This window comes from Prionailurus bengalensis, chromosome C1, assembly GCF_016509475.1.
Source record: "Prionailurus bengalensis isolate Pbe53 chromosome C1, Fcat_Pben_1.1_paternal_pri, whole genome shotgun sequence".
Lineage (NCBI taxonomy): Eukaryota > Metazoa > Chordata > Mammalia > Carnivora > Felidae > Prionailurus > Prionailurus bengalensis.
This window is the reverse complement of record NC_057345.1, coordinates 59,607,740-59,632,055: the sequence shown is the minus strand read 5'-3', so window position 1 is coordinate 59,632,055 and position 24,316 is coordinate 59,607,740. Positions and strand designations below refer to the sequence as shown.

Below are 24,316 nucleotides of genomic sequence, written 5' to 3'. Positions count from 1 at the left end.
TAAATCCAAAGAAGACTTCCACATGGATTTGTATGTGCTGTGGTCTTTCATTGACTCTCACAACTTATGAACTCGATGGGCCATTTAATTGATTCTAGTGAGACAACACAACTTTCCCAATCCAAATAGTCACTGTCTTGCACTTACAGTTAAGATAATCATCAAATATATCATCTAAGGTTTTCAGTGTTATGTGTGACCCAGCCTCACATCTCACGGAACTTGGTATGGGTGTGAACTCTGTTGTGTTTATTACTTCTCAAAGTCATCTGCACATTTAATATGATAAAACACTGGGCTCATATGATTCAAATGATTCATATGAATCATAGTCTCATAGTCATCCTTATGTTGACTTCTCAAATTTTTATTGGTTATGTTCCAGACTACAAGATGGATTCTTAGAAGAAATTGAAGTTAACTCTGTGAAGGCTGCTCATTAAACAAACAAGTGAAAGACTTATTTTATTTATATGTAGATAAAAATGGGTGTACTTTAAAAACAAAAAACAGATGAAGGCACTCACAAACTCAGTTGCACATGATGATGCAAATGGTGCAGGATAATCCCAAATGGCTGGCCCTGTAGAAATCATTAGTTTTTGGTTTGGATATATATTCTACAATTTTCCTTACTGATACTGCTCCATACCCTGCCTGAGGACACTGTGATAGATGGCTGAACTGAGAGAAGGCAGTCAGGGCAGGTCAGACTGCACATTTTTTAGTGAAAGTGGAACTAAACAGAAATTTAAATTACCTTTAGTAAATTGAAATCAAGAGATTCACCTAAATATGCATTATCCCCTCACCATGGTGAGGCAAATAGGAGTTGAGGACACAGTACTAGGTAGTAGTTGAATTTGAGGCCTACAAGTAATTAAAGGCAAAGCAGATGATCAATTTGAGGATCCAAGAGTTACTCCCTTAAATGTATATGGGAATTTCAAAAAACACTTCATCCTGACACAATCTTCCAACCTCTGTTGTTTAGAAAGTTTCCAATGTTCTTCAATTCTGTAACTGGTGACATAGAACAATTAATTATGAACACAGTTGCAAAGTCATAAGAATCCCCAATAAGGGTCCCCTTAGGAGAGAGATATTCTGTGATTCAGTATGAAATCTATAACTTCATTGTTTTTACTTATGGTATCGTGATGATGATAACAGTGATGATAATGTTATAATAATTTCTTCCTATGAATTAAACAAGTTTACATTTAGATGACTAATTTATTCCTTTATTATTCTGCTCTAGGTCATAAACATGTGCACAGCAACTCAAAATGTTACTAAAATCTGTACTTACTTAGTGATTTAAAAATTGTTGAATTGATTGAACACTTATGCACCTTTTCAGACAAATGATTTTTCAGCTCAATTTCTAAATGAAAAGAGTTTGAGAGAGTTTAAGATAAGGCATATGGAAAAGGAACATACACCTAGAATAATAAGATATTTTAACTCTCCTCATTGTTCTGTTTTTCTATGCAAGTGCATAGTATATTGGAAATACTATAGACATGCTGCTTTGTCACTCACCGAGCTCAACAGAGTCCTCCCGACCTGTGTGCATGCATGATTTATACACAAACTATAACCCAGGGACACCCATCAGAACTGAATGATCTTAAGATGCCTGAGGCATTACCATTCTTCCCTGCTCTTGTTACCCAAAGTAAAAGCATCTTTTTTTCTCTTCTGTTTTCTCCTAGCATGATGCTGCCTCAGATCATCCCAAGTCCTTTCCCAGTACCATACCTTATTCTAGATGCAGAGCTAACAATACCTCTATTTCTGTCATCCTACATTGAGGCCATTAATAGTTTTTCTCTATTATAAATAGTACCACACTGAATAACTTTGTGCATAAACTATCCTACATGGTTCTCTTTAAAGGAAACCAACATAAAACTAATGTCTGCTGATTTGGTCGCACAAGGCATACCTATTAGACATGTGTTACTCATGTAAAATGGGAAAGGAAAACATGGAAAATATTTGTCTTCTCTTCATTACTTACCTAATTGCCTCCTTCTTTTAATTTTAAGTTCCTTGAGGGCAAGGATTATGCCTTGAAAATTTTGCATTTCCCGTGAGTCCAGAATTATTCCCTCCACAATACTCAGCAAAAGTTTGCAGTCTTGAACTGAATATAAAATGGCTTTGAACAGTCAGCAAAGCAACACCTGTTTTTGCCTCCACGAGCTACAGTGCATGTGAAGGATTTCATTGGCCCTCTTTACACACAGCATCTGCTGCCAACAGGTGATGCATTCTAGGGAGAAGAGCCTTGCCAGAGGGATTTTCCTTTACTAACATCCTCTTTCCAGATGTTTCTTCCCTGTAACATATCCTGACTTATGAGGCCCCGGGAGGCAATTGCCATCACTGAGATGACATGTCACACCTGGAATTCAACACTCTTCCCCACCACACAATTTCCCAAAGTTAAATGTCAAATCTAAGTTTATTGCTAAGGGACTTAGTTGTTTCTCTGTGAAGCCAAATAGTGTGTTTAATATTAGTTTACCACTCATGTTTACCACTTTAAATATAGGTAGACATGTAAAGAGTAAACTAACTCTTAAGATCAGATAGAATTGACAAAATAATATACAGGATAGAATTCATGGTCTTGCGGCATTCCATCAATTTTCTTAAATATACATACCTTTGCCCAAAATTGAGTCAGTTATATGTTTGGAATATGTCGATAAACTTAACTGATCTCTATGTACTGTCTCCTGTATGAAGGAGGAAAGTACTATATAACTTTTGTTTAAATAGTGGCCATTAGCGTGTCTGTAATTGTGTGTGTATTTATATATGTACATATGTACACACGTATTTCATAGTTTACTATTTCAAACCTGCACCTACATCCGTATATCCAGATGATGGTTTTGTTTAATTTAAGTTGATTCTTATTAGTTCTCCTATTCACCAATGAGTCATGCACACTTTTTTCTACTTTCCTCCAAGGGTATCTTAATGTCTTTTATTTCTGTTCTGTTTCAGTTAAGCTAAAAAGAGTCTTCAGTTTGGAATGATTCTTATTTTTTTTATTTTTATTTTTGCCTGGGAAAACTCACTGAAGAGTTTAATGATAATTTGTTTTAAATCCCAATTAAAGAATGTCATTTAGAAACAGTTACAATGGTATATTAGTTAGGAATAAGCTTTTTCCTAAATTTTAGCTACGGTTATATATAATCAAATACTTTATATTTATAATCAAATCATTCTAGGGGTTTTTTGGTAATGGAATATTGGTTTTATTAAAAAAATCTAAGATGATATTCAAAGTATAGATAATTTAATTTATCCCTGTGACAAATTTTAATTACCTTTTTAAAAATAGCTGTGAAAACATATCTTTTGCATAAAGAAAGCCTAAGAATGGAACAATTAAAAGACTTCCAGTAAAAGGCTTATTTGTCTAAAAATTATGAAGACATCTAATTGCCAATTGGTTTTTACCTGGAACTTCAACATACTATAATTTGTGTAGAGTAAACTAAAACTTATGGCACAAGCTGGTCTTACACACTGCCAAAGTGATGAGTTGGTGAAAGCACAGGAAAAGGGCAGTACTGAAATGAAATTCAAAAACCACATATGTGTCCTAGGGCATTTAATAATGATAGCTAATACTGATGCCAGGTGCTTTAGTAAGTTCTTTAAAATACAGTGGCTTATTTAATCCTCACAGCAACTATATGGGTTTCATCTTTCACAAGAAGACACTGAGGCTGAGATACAGACGTAAATTGCCCTGGATAACACAGCTGGTAGAGAACCCAGGATTCGTATCCGTGGCATTTGAGGATGAAGTGAGAGACCATCTGATATTTGAAAGGATATGGACAGTTTAATTGGAAGTTCATTTAGGGATTTTCCTATCCAGCATTCCCAAAGTATATTCCATGGTCACCGGTTTTTTCAAATGCTCTTAGATAAAAGCATACATAGTCTAGTACATGAGGGGGAAAAAAAAAGAACATACAAACAAATACAATAAGAACTTTTCCCCTTCATTCTTGGAGATTTACAGTAAGCATAACAAAGGTTCTAAGAAATCCCAGGGTGAAGAGATCTGTTTTAACCAGCGGTTCCCAGCCTTCACTGACAAGAAGACACTTTTCAAGCCCTTAGAAATGGAGCCCCTTCAAATATAAATGGTTAGTAAGTCCACCCCTACTAATTGGCAGATTGAAAATTGAAGTCCCAAATGCTTTTGTAACCCTGAAATCTCTTTTTTTTAAATGTTTATTTATTTTGAGAGAAAGAGAGAGTGCAGGTGGGCACTCATTTGCGCACAAGCAGGGCAGGGGCAAAGAGAGAGAGAGACAGGGAGAGAGAACATCCCAAGTTCCACACTGACAACGCAGGACTCAGTCCCACGAACCATGAGATCATGACCTGAGTCAGATCTGGCAAGAGTCAGATGCTCAACCGACTGAGCCACCCAAGCACCCCTTACCTCCTAATCCTATATATGTTTTACCTCACTTAGCTTTTAAAAGAGCAACTGTTCTGCTATTTTAAGTTTCTTTCAAATTTCCATTCTTATTGAATCATCTCATCAAGAAAGCCATCATTATAGTGGAGATACATAGGTGGAACAGATAGATTGGCTATATTGCAGTGTCTAATACAAGTATGCACAATAAAATTTTAATTGAAGTAAAATTCAAAAATTCAAACTTTTTTGTTATTAATTCATTTATGCTGAAGTATTCAATATCTAAAAATTGGCGAACAAATAAAACCAGCCAACAAACAGAAAACTCTAGGAGAGTCCTAACAATCCAGAGAATCTCTATTTTGAGTGGTGAACATGGGCTGTAAGTATAATATCGTGGAGTTGATCATGTTTAGTTCAATAGAATTTTACTGTATTTTGCTGACCACTGAATGTTTTGTCATTTCAGTTCCTCCGAAGATATATGACATCTCAAGCGATATGACCATCAATGAAGGAACCAATGTCACCCTTACTTGTTTGGCCACTGGGAAGCCAGAGCCTTCCATTTCTTGGCGGCACATCTCACCATCAGGTAAAGCAGAAATATATCAGTGTTGTTTGAAGCATTGCTCATTATTATTCTGTAACCTCGATGTTCAGAACCTGAGTCAACTTATATTTTTTACATATTTTTTGTGAGATAAACAGGATACGTATTTTTATACTGAATCTTTATGCCTAAAGGCACTGTAGTTCACAGAAGTTAAATGAACGGTTTCTGTCAGAGCCCAGATTAGAATCTATGTCTCTTGGTTCTTAGTCAAGGTTATTTTCATTTTAGTGTACTGGATAATCACAAATCAATAGACATAAAGCTCAAATGGAAATATCACAAGAGAAATATCTTCATTTAAATGTGCAAGGCTTTTATTCAGTCGTCATTCACATGTTAATAGGCCAGCGTGAACTGCTAAGGTAATCAAGAGAGAATGAAATTATACAAATTATGAGGTTGCTGGGTCTAATTTCAAAATGCAGTTCAGAATCAAGGATTTGGCATTTAGAATTAAATTTTAACTGATGAGGAATCTGAAAACCCAAGACTTTAAGTAACTTGTACAAGACCACAGAACTAGGTGAAATTAAGGGACGTAACATTTTTTTTTTTAACGTTTTATTCATTTTTGAGACAGAGAGAGACAGAGCATGAACGGGGGAGGGGCAGAGAGAGAGGGAGACACAGAATCGGAAACAGGCTCCAGGCTCTGAGCCATCAGCCCAGAGCCTGACGTGGGGCTCGAACTCACAGACCGCGAGATCGTGACCTGGCTGAAGTCGGACGCTTAACCGACTGAGCCACCCAGGCGCCCCAGGGACGTAACATTTTGTATGGGTTTCGGGTGCTTCTGCTACAGTGCACGTTCTCCTCAAGACATTAAGTCAACTTTAGGAAGTTGGGTATAATCATCATCAAAACAAGGCTGTTTTCACAGCCACTCTTCACAGCATTACCAATTTGTGTAAAGATTAAATATTTGAACTATATAGCTTTGAGTTGTACCCTGGAAATAACAGTGGTACTTTTAATGGATAGGATCCCACCACATACTCGATAAGTGAAATCTGATTTTATTCGTCTTATAGTTTTGGTGGAAATAACTCTAACAAGGCTAGTGTGATGAAACTGCTTTTAAAGAAATCAGAAAATCACCCTTCATGTAGGTGTAGAAAGAGTACAATGGCCACATCCATTTTATCTGCTAATGCTGTCCTTAGTATCACTTGTCCTTAAGTGTCTTTGAGTTTCCTCATTTATGCAGATGGTCTAATGAGACTTACATCATATGCTAAGTATTAGCATGAATGTGAGAAAAAAATCAATAGAACAGCAGTATATACTTATATAATATGCATTATGGCCCCTATATTATTTCCGAAGCAGGAGTGTGTTCTTGACTGCCAATACTTCACTCCTTAGAGCAGCTACAGAATCATAAAACTGGTATATGAGCACTGAATTAGTGGCAGGACTCTCTATGGGGTCTAAGTGAGACAAACCGAGGGCAAACAGTTAGGATACAAATACTTTTATCTCAAGGTTCTCATCCACATCAGTTCAGCCAATTGTATTGCAAATCTCATAGCCTCAGTTTCCTTCAGCTAGTTTTCTACTTTTCAAAAATCAAATGATAAAAATGCCTAACTATTGTGAGACTTAAAAAAGATAATAAGCATAAATGTGCTTTAAAAAGTATAAGGTGATATGCAAATGTATGGCTGATTCTTAATCATCTTTCCGGGGATTTAAATCTGATATGGCAATATAATTTTTGTAAGAATGAAGCACATAATCTTCATCTTCATATAATTTAAGATTAATATTTTGGACTGAACTCTCCTGCTTTGCAGTGCTTGTTATTATGCATATTCTTCTTTTTAAGTGCTTAGATACATTTTGGTTTAATTAAATAGCGTGAATGTTGGTTAGTGAAGTTATTAGAATAATGATAATGGATAACATCATGAAGCTGAAAGAAGACAGATTGGGTTTATAAGTTAAACTGCGCATGGATTTATTTTTCTGATCCTTCCATACAGAGCAAATGAGTAAAATTAGCATAAATATTAACTATTCTCCAATGAATAGCTAGACATGGCCGATATATTTATAAATGCTTCCAATAATTTCAAATTATAATTTATTAATGATCCATTCAAATGCACAGCACTGTAGAGTTTCTGCTTTAAGTAACATGTCTTATAATTCTATTAAATTTCTCCAACTTACATACTTATATTTAAAGCAAAATCATAAACTCCATTGATCTGTCTATATTTTACCTAAGAAATATCAACATTTTGTATGCTCTCTTCTTTTGCTATATCACAAAATAAAATGTATCTAAAAATAGTGGTCGCCACAGGAACAGATAACAGATACAGATACACTCCCTGTCTGTACTAGAAATAATGGCCGGTTTTTGCACATGTGTAATTTGTTTAGATTTTTTTTTAACCAGTACTTTTGTTAATTCTTGCTGATTTGTTCATGGTCTATATCAGTTTTACAAATCAACTAAAAAAATGGTCACAGGATGATAGCTCCACAGAGCTTCTCCCTAATCCCCACCCCCCCCCACCAAAAATTAGGTTGTGGGTTCAAGCATATCACAAACATTGCCTTAACTAACTGGAGGTGTCATTCTACTTGTTACTTCAAACAACACATTGTACCTTTCACAAAAACATCGTTCTTGAGAAGTTTCTGTATATATGAGCTTCCTTAGAGTTTACGTATTTTGATGATTTCTTTCTTTCTATATTTTCTATTCTATATCTAAAAATTAATTTCAAATTCATATAAAAATTGTTACAGAAAGAATACAAACTATGCCCTACATCCTTTACTTGATTTCATCCATCATTTTTCCCATTTGCTTCATCATTTGCTGTGTGTAGAGTATATGAAAATTTATATATTTTTTCATTGAATCATTTGAAAACAATCTGCATACATCATGGCCTTTTCTTCCTAGTTATGTCAGTGTGTGTTTCTGAAGACTAAGGGCATTCTTTTATGTAACCACGATGCTGTTTTCAACTTACGTGCATTTAACATTGGTATCATACTTTTGTCCCATTGTTATTCATATTCCAATTTTGTCAATTGATGGAATAACGTTCTGTATAGATTTTTTTTCCCTCTAAGTACGAAATCCAAGTATCTTATTTTGTTGTCACATCCCTTCAGTCCTCTTTATTCTGGGGTCTAATTCCTAATGGCATTACCAGACATTGACATTTTTCAGCACTGAATGTGCCATCCCCTTCTTTTTTAACAGGATGTGTTCTCATTTGGGGTTTGACTCATGCTTCCTCATGATTAGGTTCTAGTCATGCCCATCTGGGACGAAACAAGTGAAGTTGTGGCCTTCTCAGGGAATGATATCCACAGGTGCAGGATATCCATCTGTCCCTCATTTGTGATGTAATTTTGATTACCTAATCAAGGTGTCTGATTTCTGCATTGCATAGTTCTCTCTCTCTCTCTCTCTCTCTCTCTCTCTCTCTTCCTTTCGCCATGCTACCACTAAGCAGTATTGGAGAGATTTTAAACCCTTAAAATGCAAATGTCTGTTGCTTGTTAACCTTGCCCTTATATTTTGCATTACCAGTGATTCTTTTGTGAACTAATCTTTACTCATTTTACAAAATGATGATTTTTCTAGCTTGAGCAATCCTATTTTTACCAGTCAGCACTTGGCATTCCACTGCAATCATTAACCTGACTTCCCCTATTTCTTACTTATTTATTACTTTATCTATTTATAATGGCAGAGGCTCAAGGATTCCCTACTTTTTTAAACTTTTTATATTTCATTACTGTCTTTGGTTATTTTGATTCTGCAATTGTCCCTTATTTGGTGAGTAGAAGTCACTTCATTCTGATTCCCATGTCCTTTTGATGTGTTACCATCATTTTTTTTTCAACCCTTTGATGCTTTCTGGCATGGCAAAATATGCCAGGTTCATCTTGTATTTTAATTACCCTATCTGTGGAATCAGAGATTTTACATTACTTCAAATAGTTGGATACAGTATACTTGAGGTTATAATAAGTATACATTGGCTTCAAATATATAACCCTGTTCACCTGTTTTATAGTAAAATTATCAGAAACTCAGACATCTAGACTATTTTCTATGATACTCTATTAATCAAAAGAACTTAAATAACTTTAGTGCAAAAAATTAACCATATTTTGTTTGGTTTTATCTAACAATCCTGGGATGGGGCCTGGAACGTAGTGTGCATACAAAAGGTGATTACAGAATTAATGGTAAAAAGTATTTATGTCAAGCAGAACATAAGGAGGCAATTAACTGTTCGATCATGAGAAACTTAGATAGAAACTTCATGCATCTTTATTTACAAGTGATACTACTGCTTTAACTAATCTATGACTAACTTCTTATATACTTAGACATTTTCAAGGTTTTCTCAAAATTTGTAATCTAAGGTAATTCAATTTCATGTAATTTAAAGGTAAGGTAAGGTAATTTAATATAATTCCTAAGGGAATTCTAATAATGAAGTTTCCTACCCACAATTTCTTAGGCATCAGACGGTGCTAGTATAGTACAGTGGTTAAGATCATGAACTTTACAGGGGCGCCTGGGTGGCGCAGTCGGTTAAGCGTCCGACTTCAGCCAGGTCACGATCTCGCGGTCTGGGAGTTCGAGCCCCGCGTCAGGCTCTGGGCTGATGGCTCGGAGTCTGGAGCCTGTTTCCAATTCTGTGTCTCCCTCTCTCTCTGTCCCTCCCCCGTTCATGCTCTGTCTCTCTCTGTCCCAAAAATAAATAAACGTTGAAAAGATCATGAACTTTACATCAGTCAGAACTGGGTTTGAGACCCAGATCTTCATCTTACACACTGTAAAATCTTTGACAAAACTGTTAACTCCTTTAAACTTTACACATAACATGGTGGTACTAATTGTGCCAGAATTGTTATGAGTATTAAATGGAATAGTATAGAGCATTGAACAGAGTCGGTGACTTACAGTAAATATCATGTAGTATTAGTGGTTAATTTACTACTGAAATGTGTTTAAACTTTTGATCAAATGGAATCTCCAACCCTGTTTCTAAAATTGAGGGGCTTACTTACAACTCTTGAATGCACTTCACATAGCTGCTCTCAAATGAGGGTATCATAAAGCTAAAACTCACTTAAAACTTTTAGAGAACATTGACAAGTTTACACAAGTCATCTAATTTTGAATATAAAAGCAAAATAAAATTCTTAATCATACATCATTAGATTAATAAATCTAGATCCACTCAAGAAAAAAAAAACATAGGAAAAGTTAAAAGATACATTTTAAAATAATAGATTATAGATAACAAATATGAGGCATTTTGAAAGCCTCTATCAAATTTCCATTTATTATTCATTGCTGCTTATCTTAATCTTTGCTTCCTAGTTTCTTTTTATACTTTGATATCTGGAATCTCCAGAAATGTTCTCACTCTACCCTGTTGGTGTTTATTAGCTGACAAAGATATTCTTTTAGCTCTGGAGCAAAATACGATCATAAACACTGGATTGCATGTCTTAAACTCTCTTTTGTCTAATTTCCGTATGCCTAGTGCTGTTTGATGGAATATATCACCCTAATTATCCATAAGAGTTAAGGCTATTGCTGAACTGAAGATAAAGACTGTTTGTTCATGTCGTTTTGTCCTTTTATGTACTGGATTCCATTCATCCTTTCCCATTTGTCGGTTCTTTTTTTTTTAAGTATATTCATTTATTTTGAAAGATAGCACATGCACAGGGAGGGGCAGAGAGAGAGTGGGAGAGCATCCCCAGCAGACTTTGCACCCTCAATGCAGAGCCTGACGCAGGGCTCCAACTGCGAGATCATGACCTGAACCAAAATCAAGGGTAAGATCCTCAATCAACTGAACCACACAGGTGCCCCTGTGAGTTCCTTATTCCATTAAATATTCTCTCTCTCCCTCCCTCATTAACCTCTTCCCCTCTATTGACTTCATCTTGTCCACAAACTCCAGTTATTCTTTTCTGAAATCAATCTCGTGACACTTTTGCTTGGGCTTATGACTGGCATCTTATTTTGTTGTTTCCTGTTTGTTCCCTCTAGTTTTTCTCTCTGTTTTCTTTTTCCTGCCTTTCTGTGAGTTACTTGGCCATTTTTGAATTATGCTTTGTTTTATCCATAGGGTTTTTGAGTGTGCTTCTTTGCATAAATTTAATAGTATTGTATCATATAAGCATAATTTATCATAGTCTACAGGTATCCATATTTTACTAGTTCCAGTGAAGTGTAGAAACCTTACCTACATTTATTCTCCTGCTTTTTTGATATAGTAATCTTAAATATTTCTCTACATACAGTGGTATAGTTTTTGTTTCAACTGCCAAACATATATTAGAAAACTCAAAAGAAGGGAAGTATTTTGTATTTATCTATTCTGTTATTCTTCCTTTTATTTAGAAAACTTCCTTTAGCCATGCTTTTATGGTAGGTCCACTAAAGATATTCTCTCAGAATAGACTTCATCTGAGAACAGCTTGATTTTGCCTTTATTCTTAAAGGATATTTCTGCTTGGGATAGAATACTGAGTTTAATAAGACATACACTTATTTAACATTCAAGTAGCCTTAAAATAACCTTAAGACAACATTTGGAAATCATGTGGATTGACGTATAGAACCTTCCAAAACTAAAAACGAGTATTTTCCATGCTTGCCGTAAGTATTGCTATACGTCCCCAGCTATAAAATAAATAGTATAAACTGTCCATTAGGAATATAACAGATATTGCCAAACTAAGGAATATTAAGGATTTTAAGATTGTCAAAAGAGAGCCATTTCAGGATAACAAAGTCAGTATTCATTAGACCATGGGTTAGCAAGCTAAAGCCTGTGGGCCAACTGGCTTTACTTTCTATTTCTGTAGATGAAGTTTGTTGCTGTTGTTGTTGTTGTTGTCATTGTTGTTGGAACATAGCCATGCTATGAACTTTACATATAGCCTTTGACTGCTTTCTCAGTACTACAAGGTAGAGTTGAGTAGTTGCAGTAGAAACCATATGGTCCACAAAGCCTAAACAATTTATTGTCTGTTCTTTTTTTATTATTATTATTTTAATGTTCATTTATTTTTGAGAGAGAGAGAGAGAGAGAGAGAGAGACAGAGACAGAGACAGAGCACGAGCAGGAGAGGGGCAGAGAGAGAGGGTGACACAGAATCCAAAGCAGCCTCTAGGCTCTGAGCTGTCAGCAGAGAGCCCGATACGGAGCTCTAACTCACAAGCCGTGAGATCATGACCTGAGCTGAAGTCGTACACATAACCGCCTGAGCCACCCAGGAGCCCCATTGTCTGTTTTTTTAAGAGTTGGCTGACCCCTGCCTTAGATACTTTAAAAGAAGTTTAGGTTTGAAATTTTATTTCCTAGCTGTAAGACTACAGGTTTAGCACATTAAACCTTCTATAACCTTTAAAGAGAATTAAGACAGAAATGTTAATTATCAGAAAAAATAGAAAGCTATAAAAAATGAAAATTATTAACTAAAAACGATACGTACCATTCAAATCTATTGTTTAAAATAATTCTGAAAATAATTTGAGTCAATACAGGTACAAACCAGAAGCTATTACTTTCTTTTTTTAACACTTTTTTTTAATGTTTATTTATTTTTGAGACAGAGAGAGACAGAGCATGAACAGGGGAGGGTCAGAGAGAGGGAGACACAGAATCTGAAACAGGCTCCAGGCTCTGAGCTGTCAGCACAGAGCCCGACGCTGGCCTCAAACTCACGGACCGCGAGATCATGACCTGAGCGAAGTCGGCCGCTCAACCGACTGAGCCACCCAGGCGCCCCGAGAAGCTATTACTTTCTATTAGTGCTCTTGATTCTGTTGTCATTCCCCTTTTGTGAAAGAAAGTCTCTGAAACACTTGAGTGCTGGGCCAACACCAAGGATGGTATGATGAAGAGGCTGTGTGTGTGATCCTCGCAAGCTGGCAGCCTGTCGCCCAAACACTGTAATTCTTTAAGAGTCTTTTTTCAGGTTTGCAATCCTGACACTGCACTTTACTCTTTAATGTTAGGAAGAAAAATTTAGTAAAACCAGCAATTTATGCTGATGACATTTCAACAATATGAGATCTTCAGATTACAAACTATGGTTCTGGTTCCATTGTAGAGTTGCACTCTATGTGGAGCGTTTGTGAATTTCCATAATGGCTTTACATAATGGATAATTATATAATGAATGAATCTACATAATGATGGCAAGTTAAACTTTTACCATAAGATTGCACACCAATAATTTATATATGCAGTTAAAAGTGCCTCTTTGTTCTGGGAGTTTTCTTTATAATTTTAACTTTCATTTGTCTGTTTCCAGAGTCCTCTCTACTTCTATTTAGTTAGTGGTGGGCTATGAGGAATTGTTTGTATTCAGAACTGTTAATGCCTACTATTTGAATTTAGAAAACAAGAAAGTTTTCATTATTTTAAAACACATATAAGGCTAAACAATGAGTCTGATGATACGATGAATCAATATAAAATATAATCCACTATTCTCAGAGGAAAGTGCTTACCCATATAAAACAGAAAACATGAACCCATCAAGAATTTCAAGCATTTTATAAAGGATCTTTTTTTTTCTTATGGAACTTGATTTTCTGAGGAGCTGGGCATTAGGAAAACACACACACACACACACACACACACACTCCAGTTTATCTCCCTTGGGTGAACTGAATTTGGAAATAATGGTTGGTATTAGGTTATTTATGTAGATTTTTTAATTTAATTTGTTTTTTAAAAAATTTAAGTATAAATTGGGGCACCTGGGTGGCCCAGTTGGTTGAGCGTCTGACTTTGGCTCAGGTCATAATCTCATGGATTGTGGGTTCAAGCCCCACATTGTGCTCTGTGCTGACAGCTCAGAGCCTGGAACCTCCTTTGGATTCAGTGTCTCCTCTCTCTCTGACACTCCCCCTGCTCATGCTGTCTTTCTCTCAAAAATATACAAACATTTAAAAAAGTAGATAATTTAAGCATTATTAACATACAATGTTATGTTAATTTCAGATGATGTGCAATATAGTGAATGATTCAACAATTCTATACATGACTCAGTTCTCATGATAAGTGTGCTCTTTAATCCCCTTCAGCTTTTTCACCCCTGCCCCCCACGCCTCCCCTCTAACAATTGCCAGTTTGTTCTATATATTTAAGAGTGTTGATTCTTTGTTTCTTACCCCCCCCCCCCGCTTTGTTCATTTGTTTCTTCAATTCCACATAGGAATGAAATGATATAATATTTATCTTTCTCTGACTGACTTATTTTACTTAACATTTTACCCTCTATATCCATCCATTTTGTTGCAGATGGCAAGGTTGCATTCTTTTAGGCTGTTTATGTTTTAGGAATTAGATTTTTCTAGATTATTTTTTCAGAGTGATTTCAATGTCACCTTACATGTATTAGGAAAAGGCATTATATAACTTGTTATATTAAAACAAGTTAGGGCTTGTTTGTAATCTTAGAAAATTCAGCTTTTAATTTGGTTGTAAATTTCATGCTAATTCATGCTGAGGTGAGACTCCATGGGTAAAAATTTCACTCATAATATTAAAATAGATCCCATATGGCTCCAGAAAGATCACCAGTAGGTACTGTGAATGTATAAATGAGCCCAGTTTGGGGTGCCTGGGTGGCTTAGTTGGTTGAGTGTCCGACTTTGGCTGAGGTCATGATCTCATGGCTTGTGGGTCCAAGCCCCATATTGGGCTCTGTGCTGACAGCTTAGGGCCTGGAGCCTGCTTCGGATCCTGTGTCTCCTCTCTCTCTGCCTCTCCCCATCTTCCCCCCCACCCCCCGCTTGCACTCTGTCTCTCTCAAAAATTAACATTAAAAATAATTAAAAATAAATAAAATAAAATGAGCCCAGTTAATACTTATATTAAGTATTAATTATTGAGCACTTAGTATGCCCCAGGCACTGTTCTAACATAGTTAAACATATGCTAACTATTTTACATGCAAAGTATTAGAACTTCATAGATACATTCACGAAGAAAAAAGCATGATGTTCATTTGAACCCAGGTTGTACTGATCATTTAAACCCCAGCAGTCAGTGAAGATACAACTTGGTTTTACTTCTCATAAATGTAAAATCATGTCCATCAAGACTACATTTCTATACAAACAAACTCTATTGAAACTTAAGTGCTGTTTCTGGCTTATTACTACAATAAGAAAAAGAAAATATGTCAATAATGATTTTTTTTTTTTACAAATCAAGACCCAAAGTGTCATTGACAGTTATAGACATGAGCATATGGTTGGCTTGAAATAAATTATTAGAGGAGTTATGATCTCCTGTGTAAAAGAATACTATACCCATTTTCGTTACTCAAAATCAATACATTGCTATTGAATTTTAATGGTACTCCACCTTGTTTTAAAATTATACTTTTCTTGATTAACTTGACCATAATTAGTACAATCATCACTAGTGGAAAATTAAAATGATTTTAGTAATCTTGGATTATAGATCAATAAAACTATGATAAACACTTTTTATTCTTTTTATGAGCTATCTCTGTATGACCTATGATTCAGGCAAATACATCTACATAGTAAGTACTCAATAAATATCTATTAAAGGATATAATATTTTAGAATACTGTAAATTCTTCACATTATTAATAAATTCATATTTGCTGATTAATGTCTTAAAAATTAATATGACTAATAATTATTTTCCTTTATAACCTTTGTGAATAGATCATTTCCCCAAAGAAATTATAGAAAAAGCTAATAACATTTTTATAATTATTAAACTCCTATTAAACAAAGCACTTATAACAGTGCTAGAAAGGACATAGCTAGTACTTGTACTACTTGGTTTTAAATCCGCTTTGCCGCTTACTACATGTGTTACACTGGGCAAATTTCTTAAGCTCTCTGTATCTCATTTTCTTCATCTGCAAAATGGAGATAATAATAGTAATAGTAATAATAATAATATCACAGGGCTGTGATCTAAAGGGAATGCTAACAAACAAGAGTTTAAAAGAAAACTTGGGCAAAATTAAGAGCTCCAAATTCTTGGTTACTATTATTAAAATTTCTTTTACAGTTCATCGTCAGGTAAAAGTTGCTTGAAGACAGATGATGAAAGATGGTGATGATAAATACCAATAAATGCTGTGCTCGTATGTGATAAAAATCAGATAAAAATCAGATAATGATTGCATTTCTAAACTTGTGAGATGCTTTTTTGTATTTAGTTGTCTTGTACAGAAGACAAAAAAGGGATTACTTTACTGAGCAACTACCACAATGACTTCTAACAACAAAGTTTGAATTATTTATTCAGGTTCTGATAAATGGTGGGTGTGGAATGAGAGGGGAGGACAGGAAACACTATGTATTAATGGAAGCATAAATTTGTTTTCTTTAGTTTTATTTTTGCTGTAGGAAAAAAAATCCATAAAAATAAAGAACAAAAGAAAAGTCTTTCAGACAGCTATAGATTCCTAGGAGACTGCCTTCACAATAAAGGAGCAAGCCTCTCTGAGACTTCTGTATGATTACTAACCTAAACAAAGCCAAGGTCAAGGATACAAAGGATACTGTGACCAGGAGACCAGGAATAATGGTGCTTAGTTTTTCTGTTTGTTATTATTTATAAATCCCCTAGACCTAGTTTACCGTGCAACCCAATTTCAGCCTGTTAAAATTCCCAAAAATTTTATGGAATATTTTTTTTATCAGAAGATGGTACTTTCATTCTCTATGAAAATGTTACAAAAGTGACTTTGTCCTAAGGGAAGAAGGTCAGCATTCATGAAATGTCCCCTAGTATAATACATAATGAAAATGTCTTATGAAATGTTGAGAGACTAATTTTGCCAGACAAAAGAGACAAAATGCAATATTTATTGCATATAAACTTTGTGTGTAAACTTTGCCTAAGAGATGGAGACTAAAAACCTAGAATTGTTGTGTATTTTTGTCTAACTAAGGTTATGTTTCACTGTGATCTTTAGAAATTTGCAAAGTATATTCTTGCATAAATTTACAGATTAATAATAAGCCATACTAAAGTCTCAAAAACTTGTTTTTAAAATATACAGGATTATGGAATTCATTAAAATAACTTTTTTTATTTACGTTTTATTTTCACCTTCCTTGTTAGCCAATTTTTTAAAATGCTTCCTTTTGCATTAGGTTTGAATTTAATCCAGTACTAGCTGTATTGTTTCTGGACAGTGCTGAAGCTCTGAAGATGTATTATACCCATGCATCATCATAGCATTGTCATTCTGAGGATATATTAGTGTAATACATCTTCAGAGCCCTCAAATGAGAAGCTGTCTGGAAGGAATGGGGTGAGGAGCAAATTCAATTCAATTACAGGACAAAAGAACCAGCTGAAGAGAAGGAGAGAAGTCTCAAAGCAAGATTCTCAGTGGAGTTGATTACAACCAGGTATTTCATGGAAATATACTCCATTTTTCCTTTTGTGACATGACAAGGACTAATTATGGATTTTGAACACACATCTGTAAAGATAAAATGGCTTCTCAACCCTGTGTTTGACTCAGTAGGCACCTGATGGCTTTTGTGAGTCATTTAATTGATTTTTGAGAAAGTTGTATAAACATTCATATTCATTTAACATATAAGCCTAAAGTATATGATAACTTGCAGATTGGTTTATTAAAATGTGATAGGTGTAAAGGAATGTTTGCCCTTCAAATAAAGTCTTAGTTGGCAATTCTTAAATTTTCAGACATAAGAGACAGCAGCTGGCTGAAAAATGATCAACAGGCAAGAAATGAGAAAACCAACAACTCTTCTTAGCCCTTGACTATTTCCACTAGATTGGGCTGTCTACAAGAGCCTGGGTGACTGTCGGTTAAGTGTTACTTTTGATTTTGGTTCAGGTCATGATCTCAGGGTTCCTGAGATGCAGCTCCACCCCACTGGGCTCTGTGCCGACAGCAAGGAGCCTGCTTGGGATTCTCTCTCTGTCCCTCCTCTGCTCACACACACATACATGCTTTCTCTCTGTCTGAAAAATAAATAAATAAACTTAGATTGGGCTGTCTGGAGTGATCAAGAAGTCTTATTGCTAGGGTAAATTTTTCTTCTATAGCTCTCATATGTTAAAAAGAAAAGAGATTCTTAATTTTGTCATAGTGCAAATACATTCAGTGTTGAGAGCGTTCAATCTGGCTAACATGTTTTGCAAAAATAGATTGCTTAGGAAAAAAATCTTTAGCTCATTATATAATGGTTATATTATGAATATTTATTTTACATTTATTTTCTTTAAAAATCCTCTATTGAACACTTACATGCCAGACAATTTGCTAAACAGTGAATACACAGATGTAAGAGGCAAAAATACAGCTACTAACTTCAGAGTTTACAATCTTGTTGGAAGACACAGATGAAGAGGGAAATAATTACACGTTAACTAAAGACTGTATAAAGTCATAGACTATGAATAAAACAAGGAGGTATCTTTGAGAAGCTATCTTTTAAGCGAAGCCTTGACTTGAAGCTGAAGGAAGGGAGGCTGCTGTGTGAAGTAATGCTGTGCATTCTGTGTAGAGAGAATAATATCTGCGAATAATTGAAGCAGGAGAGAAGTCGGTGTGTTTTAAAACTGAAGGCAGTGGGCCTGGAACAAGCAGAGAAAAGGGGAAAGAATAGCTTAAGGTGAGGTTGCAAAAGGTTAGCACGAGCTGGTCAGATCAACCAGGGGTTAGAGACCATAGTGAACAAAATAGGTGTTTGTTGTTTGTTTGTTTGCTTGCTTGTTTTCTAAATGTAGAGGGAAGCCATGGAAGCATGGGAGTGACATGATTTTATTTTAATGTGCAAAATATGTTTTTGGTACCGTGTAGAGAATGAGTTGCAGGGAGCCTGAAGCAGAAGCCGGGAGACCATTCAGGAGACTAATGTAGTAGTTGCAGTGAGGGATGATGCTGACTTCAACAAGGGTAATGGCAATAGAGGGAGAGAAGTGCCTGAATCCTTTACCTTTTTACAAGTAAAATCAAAAGACTGAGATGGGAGACGGGGAATGCCTTTTAGTTTTATGGTTTCATCAGTTTGGAGAATGGGCATGTTGTTAACTGATGTGAAGCAAACCAGGAGAGAAATATATTTTCAAGAAAGATCGATTTTTCTTTTGGCCATGTTATCAGGTATATTAGACATCCAAATGGAAATATCAGTGAGTAATTGGCTAAATGAGGCTTAATCTCGTGGAAGGAGCCAGGACAAGAAAGGAGACCTGGGGTTATGAATGGGAGTCTGTCCTCAGGAGGCAAAGTGGATAGACAAAGAAGGTCCATGACCAATGTGTGAGGATTTAGGAGATGAAAGAACAAAAGAAAAAGCAAGAGTTGCTAGTATGACAGATGAAGACTGAGGAAAGTAAATTGTAAAATTTAAATTACTTTGAAAGGAAATTCATAGAGGGGAGCCTGGGTGGCTCAGTCAGTTAAGCATCCAACTGTGGCTCAGGTGATGATCTCACAGTTCATAAGTTCAAGCCCCGCATCAGGCTCTGTGCTGTCAGCACAGCCCTTTCCCCACACGTACTCTCTCTGTCTCTCTCTTTGTCTCTCTGTCTCTCCCAAGATAAATAAATAAACTCTTTAAAAAATAAATTCATAGAGCAGAAAGATTGTTTTAATAATTAGAAAAAAAGCTTAAAGAGTTGAAATGTAATAAGAGATAGAATGAGATACATACGGCAAAGTGTGTATTGTGTTTGGCAAAATAAAGATCAATTTTGACCTTGATAAAAGCTGTTTTAGTGACATGGTTGGAAATGGGAGCCAGACTGGGTGGTTTAAATAGGGAATGCAGGTGAGGGTGGTGAACTAGTAGAGAAATCTTGTCTCTTTCAGAAATTTTGTGGTGATGGGGAGAAGAGATATGGGATGTTTGCTGGACTGTGTGTAAGGATGAGGGTCAAATTTTTTGAGAGAAAGAATATAACAAATCCAATATACCTGTCATTGAGCTTCAGCAATTAGTGACACAGGCTAATTTTGGTTATCCATGCTACCTTCCCCAACTTAAAGGAGAATTTTTTCCTTTTTTTTTATGTCACAAAAATGTTCTTGTTAAAGGACCACAGTAGTGCCATACAATAGTAATTGCAGAACATTTAAATTCCGATGGATCATAAAACAAAACAGAAATAGGAGCAGTTGTAAACGTAATATCACCGCCTCTTTTATGTTTTGTTCTTAACCCCATGATGTAGAGGCTTCTGTTTGACCAATAGAGAGTGCGTAAGGAGCTGAAGACTCTCAGGAGTGTATTGTGCGCTGCTCACAAGCTCCCTGTGCTCAGCTCTGTCACTGGAACATGTCAGTTAGAGGGACACAAAGTTTCTCAGTTCCAGCTCTTTCAGGAAAGCTTCTCTTTTCCTCTTTTTTGATAACATGCTCTGTCTCTTAGTTCCGTTCCATTGCTTTGCCCTGAAATTGTGTGTGCTTTATGCCCAATTCATCACCCCAGGTGTCTGCTGCCCTGACTGGCACCAGCCTGGAAATGTCACCTGGCAGTTTATTGCTCAAAGGAATCACAATCCTTTCCCTTTCCTTGTGGTCGGTAACAGGAGGTGCAGTCTTCGAAAAAGTCAGCCTTTCTCTTCCCAGGTGTTCCCTTGCTCTGCAGCCATCACATATTGCCAACTGTTCCTATCACCATTCTAAAATGTTACAGAGCATATGTTGGATCCACCGAGTTAAATCAGGAAGAAGGAAGAAAGAAAATTGGTGTAGTTTCTAGATAGTTAGGGGAAAAAAAGCTTCTATCTACACACCTGTGGAATCTGATTTATAGAGTAATAGGTATACCAGTTCACTAGAATACAAAAATGCTCAGTAAATATAATTTGAGCCTGTAAGTCAAAAAACAATCTTTTCATATGATACGTTTGATGAATTTGTTAGATTCTTAAATTTGTGTTGTGTCTTTCAAACATTGCTTCTGTGATACACTGAGTCCATGTAGTCTAAGACTGTAATCTAAAGGGGTTAAGGTGGAATTAAAATCCTGATTTAGGTAGTTTGGTAATGGAATTGGAACTCAACCTTTACTTGGCTTCGGTATGCAAATTTATCCTCTCTAGGATTTCCTCCTACAGATGGTGGGGTAATCAGATGTAAGGGGGTTGAATAGAATATGATTTCTCCAAACCCCACTAACGCAAAGAAGGACACATGTTGAGCTTGTTAAGGCCCTGACATAATCAACTTTAATCACGATGTCTAGACTACACATCAAACATGTCTAGATTAAGATATGCAATTCGGATTGTTGTTCAGCATCGATTTTCTTATACACTGCCTTCCGATTCCATTATTTTGAAATTATTCCTTCATTTATATATCTACAACATCCACAAATTTGAAATCTACCCATTAAAGGGGATGGACCTACTAAATACATAGTAGCAACCCATCCTTAGAATACAAAGAAGGTTGTATATATAATTACTAGAAAATCAGAGGAGGAATCTTGTTAACAGTCCACAGGCAGAAGACAGTATCGATAATACTGATTCCTTATCATGAATGATGGAAAAGGCAGTATGTAGCTCTATGATTGCTAACAGAGATGTGTATACTTCCTCCTGAAAGTATTCAGACACAGGCAAAAGACTCCTGAGATTTAGCAAACCCACCGACCATGACCTACTTTTGAGGATTCATGTAGGTACAGACAATGCCATCTTTTATCTCTGCTAGGGCATAAGATTTACAAGAGTCAAATCCACTTTCTATCCTGATCTTCATTGTGCTCTCAATATGATAGGTGCCTAAAAATATTTTTGAATGGATAGCAAAACCTGAAATATATTTTTGGTCATTTTGGGACATGATTTGATCTCTTCTATTAACACTAGCAACACTAATGATGTCAACAATATCTTCTTGTGAGCACTTCTTATCTGCCAGGCAGTTTATATTCATTTTCTTAATTAAACTTCAGAAAAGTCCCTATATTATAGGTGATGTTTGTTTTTTGCATATTTTAGCTGAAGGAACCGGGACTTGGCATTTAGTAATTTTACCAAGGGCTACAACTAGTAATCAAAATTTCAGAGTCAGAATTTACGTTCAACTTTGATAGACTCCAAAGCCCAAGCTGTTAACCATCACTAAAAGTAGGATATAGGGTATAAAGCCCAGCTGTTTGGAGGTGCCAATAGTAGAATTAGAATTTCTGGTTCATGTGTTTACTACAATAGAATGATGTTTATCTCAAAATGGCCGAGATTTTCAGGAACCATTGCCAGCAAAGTAAGGTATTATAAAATAGAATTGGTACTCTATTTATTAGGTAATAAACTCCCTATCAATCAGATAATAATAACAATTGCATAATTTCATATCAGGAATGCTGCATAAATGAACTCTGGCACTCATGAAAGTGAGAGGGTGTACTAATGATCGATATCCTTGTATTTTATTATAGACCAGTGTATTAAGGTTCTCCAGAGAAACAGAATCAATTGGAGATAGATATATAATCAACTATCTATTTTCACATAGAATGCTTTTGTTTTAAATATATGTCCTGCCTTCCTATTTTGCATTAATATATATTTTTTATAAAACAAATGTGAAAGAAAAAGGCAAATTCTGTTTAATAGATATATTTTATATGTATTTTGTTTAATGTATATATATATGTAAAATATACATCATATATTCTTTAAAATTATAAAATTTTGTTTAATATGTGTATATATACATTTTAGTTTTATTTATTTTTGTCTTTTTAAGTTTTTATTTTAATTTTGGTTAGGGAACACACAGTGTTCTATTAGTTTTGGCTGTACAAGATACTGATTCAACAATTCCATGCATCACCTGGTGCTCGTCATGACAAATTGCACTCCATCACTTATTTAACACATCCCTCCAATCCCCTCTCCTCTGGTAACCATCAGTTTGTTCTTAATATTTAAAAGTCTCTTCCTTGATTTGTCTCTCTCTCTCTCTTTTTTTATTTTCCCTTAGCTCATTTGCTTGTTTCTTAAATCCCACATATAAGTAAAATCATATGGTATTTGTCTTTCTCTGACTGACTTATTTCACTTAGCAAATACTCTTGCTCCATCCATGTCATTGCAAGTAACAAGATTTCATTCTCTTTATGACTGAATAATATTCCATTGTATGTATGTGTGGGATCATATATATATATATATATATATATATATATCTTCTTTATTAATTCACCAATCAATGAACACTTGGGCTGCTTCCATATCATGGCTATTGTAAATAATGCTGCAATAAATTTGGGGGTGCATGTCTCCCTTGGAATTAATGTTTTTGTGTTCTTTGGGTAAATACCCAGTAGTGCAATTGCTGGATCATAAGGGTAGTTCTATTTTTACCTTTTTGAAGAATCTCTATACTTTTTTCCAGAGTGGTTGCACCAGTTTACATTCCCACCAACAGTGCACAAGGGTTCCTTTTTCTCCACATCCTCACTGACACCTGCTGTTTCTTGTGTTGTTGATTTTAGCCATTCTTACAGATGTGAGGTGACATCTCATTGTAGTTTTGACTTGCATTTGCCTGATGGTAAGTAACGATGAACATCTTTTCATGTGTCTGTTGTCTATGTATACATTTTAAATGAAAAAATGGTGGACCCAAATGGCAAAATTTTATTTAATGCGTGTATCATATATATATTAAAATTATAAAATTTTGTTTTATACATATATATATATATACACACACATACACACACACACAATTTTGCCATTTGATCTCACCATCATTTCATTTAAAAAAATGTGTTAATGCAAAAAAAGAAGACAAAGCATACATTCAAAATAAAAGGCAGTCCTCCATAAAAATGGATAGTTGGTAATTGCATGTTAGATTCCCTTCTTTATCAGTTTGTCTATCTAGTCAGTAAAACCAGAACTGTATATTTCCTGTAGATCAAGTGTCATCAAACTACAACCTGTGGGACAGATTCCTTCCACTGTCTGTTTTTGTAAATAAAGTTTTTTTGGAACACAGCCACACCCATTTATTTATGAATTGTCTATGGCTTCTTTCATGTTGCAGCAGCAAAGTTGAGTAACTGCAACAGAGACCTTTTGGTCTGCAAATCTGAAGATATTTACCATGTGGCCCTTTATGGACAAAGTTCACTGACCCCCACTGTAGATTATAAAAAGATTCCATTTCAATTATGTTTGCTTTTTAGTATC

At 35.4% G+C, this 24,316-nt stretch overlaps 1 protein-coding gene across 1 annotated transcript in view; it reads left to right on the top strand.

Moving 5' to 3' along the window:
• Positions 1-24,316, top strand: part of NEGR1 (neuronal growth regulator 1) — an 841,588-nt gene that overhangs the window by 493,432 nt on the left and 323,840 nt on the right. The window contains exon 3 of the mRNA XM_043575275.1: positions 4,941-5,066. Within this exon, the coding sequence (XP_043431210.1) occupies positions 4,941-5,066 (126 nt within the window). The remainder of the gene's footprint in view (positions 1-4,940; positions 5,067-24,316) is intronic.